General features: G+C 35.3%; 1 protein-coding gene across 1 annotated transcript in view; it reads left to right on the forward strand.

The window, feature by feature from the left end:
* LOC109825929 overlaps positions 1–2,555 on the forward strand; it is a 12,544-nt gene that overhangs the window by 6,730 nt on the left and 3,259 nt on the right. Inside the window, exons 8-9 of the mRNA XM_020392847.1 lie at positions 426–488; positions 582–678. Coding sequence (XP_020248436.1) covers positions 426–488; positions 582–678 — 160 coding nt within the window. The remainder of the gene's footprint in view (positions 1–425; positions 489–581; positions 679–2,555) is intronic.

Here is a 2,555-nt window from a genome sequence, read left to right on the forward strand (position 1 = left end):
TGAAATTTTGGACGTTTGCTCATAGGTTGACAATCAAAAAGTTAGATTTTTCTTCCAGCTGCCTTCAAGTGCTTTCATGGCAGGACCCTATCAGTTCCTAATGGTTTTCCATTATCCAATGTTTTAAACCTTGAAGGCGGATGTTAGGTTGACAACCAGCTGTGCAGCCTTTGTCAATTCTTTTGTTGGAGTTTTCTCAACTTTAAGTCATGCTCCATTGCAGATGTCAATTTGATATGAAAACACTAAGGTGGTTATGATCATGTTTGATAATGACAGTGGCAATGATGAGTTTGTTAGTTCGTTCTTTTTGCATCGGATTTGTAACGGAATGATGTATTGATTAAATTATTCCACATGCTTAGTATTGTGGTAGGTTTCTTATGCCTTATCCTTGAATGTTGATAAAGTATTGTATTTATCAGCCCTGTTCAATGGGATTTGCAACTGGTGGAAGGACATTCTTTCTATGGGGAGGCTGCATGATGGTATAAATCACAGTTTAGCATACACGCATCTCATATAAATGTGGAGACCATGGTTAAATGTTGAAGGTCTTGTTTCATTCTCTGTGCACACAGATGCATGCAGATGATTTCAGAAAAGACTTGTATGGTATTGTCACTGGACTTCGAGATGGCGGATATTCAGATGATATGACTCTTGCAGCAATATCTGGTATGAACTTGCTCTTCTTACATGCATAAACTGATATTCATACTGCTTTTTCTTGTGCTTTCACACCAATTGTAATACGTACATGCAAAAACTGAGTTTTATACTCTGGTTTGGTCCATGAAATTGACTGCACCAAATTGGGCGTTCCTGCAGTGTTACTGTTATATCATCTCTTTATAGTTAGGATCTACAAAACTGAGGGATTCGGTCCGGGTTGTCAAATCTAATCAGAGAACTTTGTGCTTTTTCTAAATGGAAAAGCCTAATTGCAGCGCTTTCTGGAAGAGGAGTTTAGTGGTCACGGTAGGTTATTTTATGCAGACGAATTTCTTGTCACTTCTTTCACTTTATATGGTCATGAAAGACTGCAGAGATTCTGAAAATAGAATTCTTAAGTCTTCTAGAAAAAAAAAAAAGAGAAACCACTTTTAATCAATGATAGTGAAGACAACTTGTCTCACTAAAACATAATTTAAGGTGGAGAAAGTGGAAGGAAGTGGTACAGGAGGAAGAGTGGGACAATCTAGGGTTAATCATCTATTCTTTAGGAGTGAAATGAGGAAATGATATGAGAAGGTAAAGAGTTGAGAGCAGCGGTTGGCTGCTCAATTTCCTATCCTGTTCCCTTCTATCCTTAACTCCAAAACTGCGTTGCATGAAACTAGGTTATATGGGTTATGGTGAATATTACGCTTATGAAACTGGAATTCATCTAATATATAGAGTACTAAACCTTAATAGATGGGTTTCCACTATTAACCTGAGACAACTTTCTTTATTTCTATCACAACTAACCCCTTCAAACAGATAATTATGGAGACATGCCTTTTTAGGTTAAAAATGCCATGAACGTATGTTGATTCCAATCTGATGTTTATATTCAAGTGCAAAAAGTTTACTGTCATTAAGATGCCACATTGTATTCAAGTCTCTATTAATATGTGCCTTCTTAGTCCATCTTTCACCATGGATTGTAATTTGAAGCCTAATAATTTGTATGTATATATGTCATTTAAATTCGAAGAAGAAACTTTAATGAAACAATTGGAATAGTCAAAACCTACTAAATCAAAACATAAAAATGGAAAAGAAGACAATTTTCTAAAGCTTAGCATAAAATGTGTCTGAACATTTACCTGAACGAGGCATTACGTTCAAATTAATTTTCAGAGATTTGAAACCAGTGCTTAAGGCTAAAACTTTCGAATCACAGAGATCTTCAAAAACTGAAACATTATTGAGGAAGAAAACCTTAAAGGTAATAAGAGTATTACAAAGGATCATAAACCAAAAGCATGTTATAATGTCTTTGTATGAGATACAAAATCATTTGTCTGTACGGGTCAAAAGGAGTGAAATCTGACGTACCCACTTCAGTAAAGATGGCTAAATCAACTCGGAGAAAACAAAATCCCTAGTAATTAGAGAACATTTAACAAATTGAAGCCGCAATACTTACATCAATTAACTAAGAGTTAAAATTGACAACAATGACAAGAAAGATATTCTAAATCAACAAAAACTAAATAGGGTTTCAACTCACGAGCTTACGTTGGTAATCAATTTTCTGAGGAGTTGGGAAGAACTCTTTTGGTGACCGGTGAGGTTCTTTGAGCCTTGGATAGTCTTGGACAACTAAGAAGAGAAATTGAGGAGGAAGAAGCAGACGTGATCGTCAAGAGGTGGGAATTGCAATCTTTTTGGTTCCGGGTATTTTGTGAATCGGTTTTGAGTGATGGGTTTGAATATTTTGGGTTTGGGTAAAGGGAAATAAATGGACTCATAACCATTTGAACTTCTAACTTAAACTAGACCAACTTAACTACTTCACAAACTTGTACATAACACTATATATATGCAAAAAAAAATTCTAAAAT

Source organism: Asparagus officinalis, chromosome 10, assembly GCF_001876935.1.
Source record: "Asparagus officinalis chromosome 10, Aspof.V1, whole genome shotgun sequence".
Taxonomy (NCBI): Eukaryota; Viridiplantae; Streptophyta; class Magnoliopsida; order Asparagales; family Asparagaceae; genus Asparagus; species Asparagus officinalis.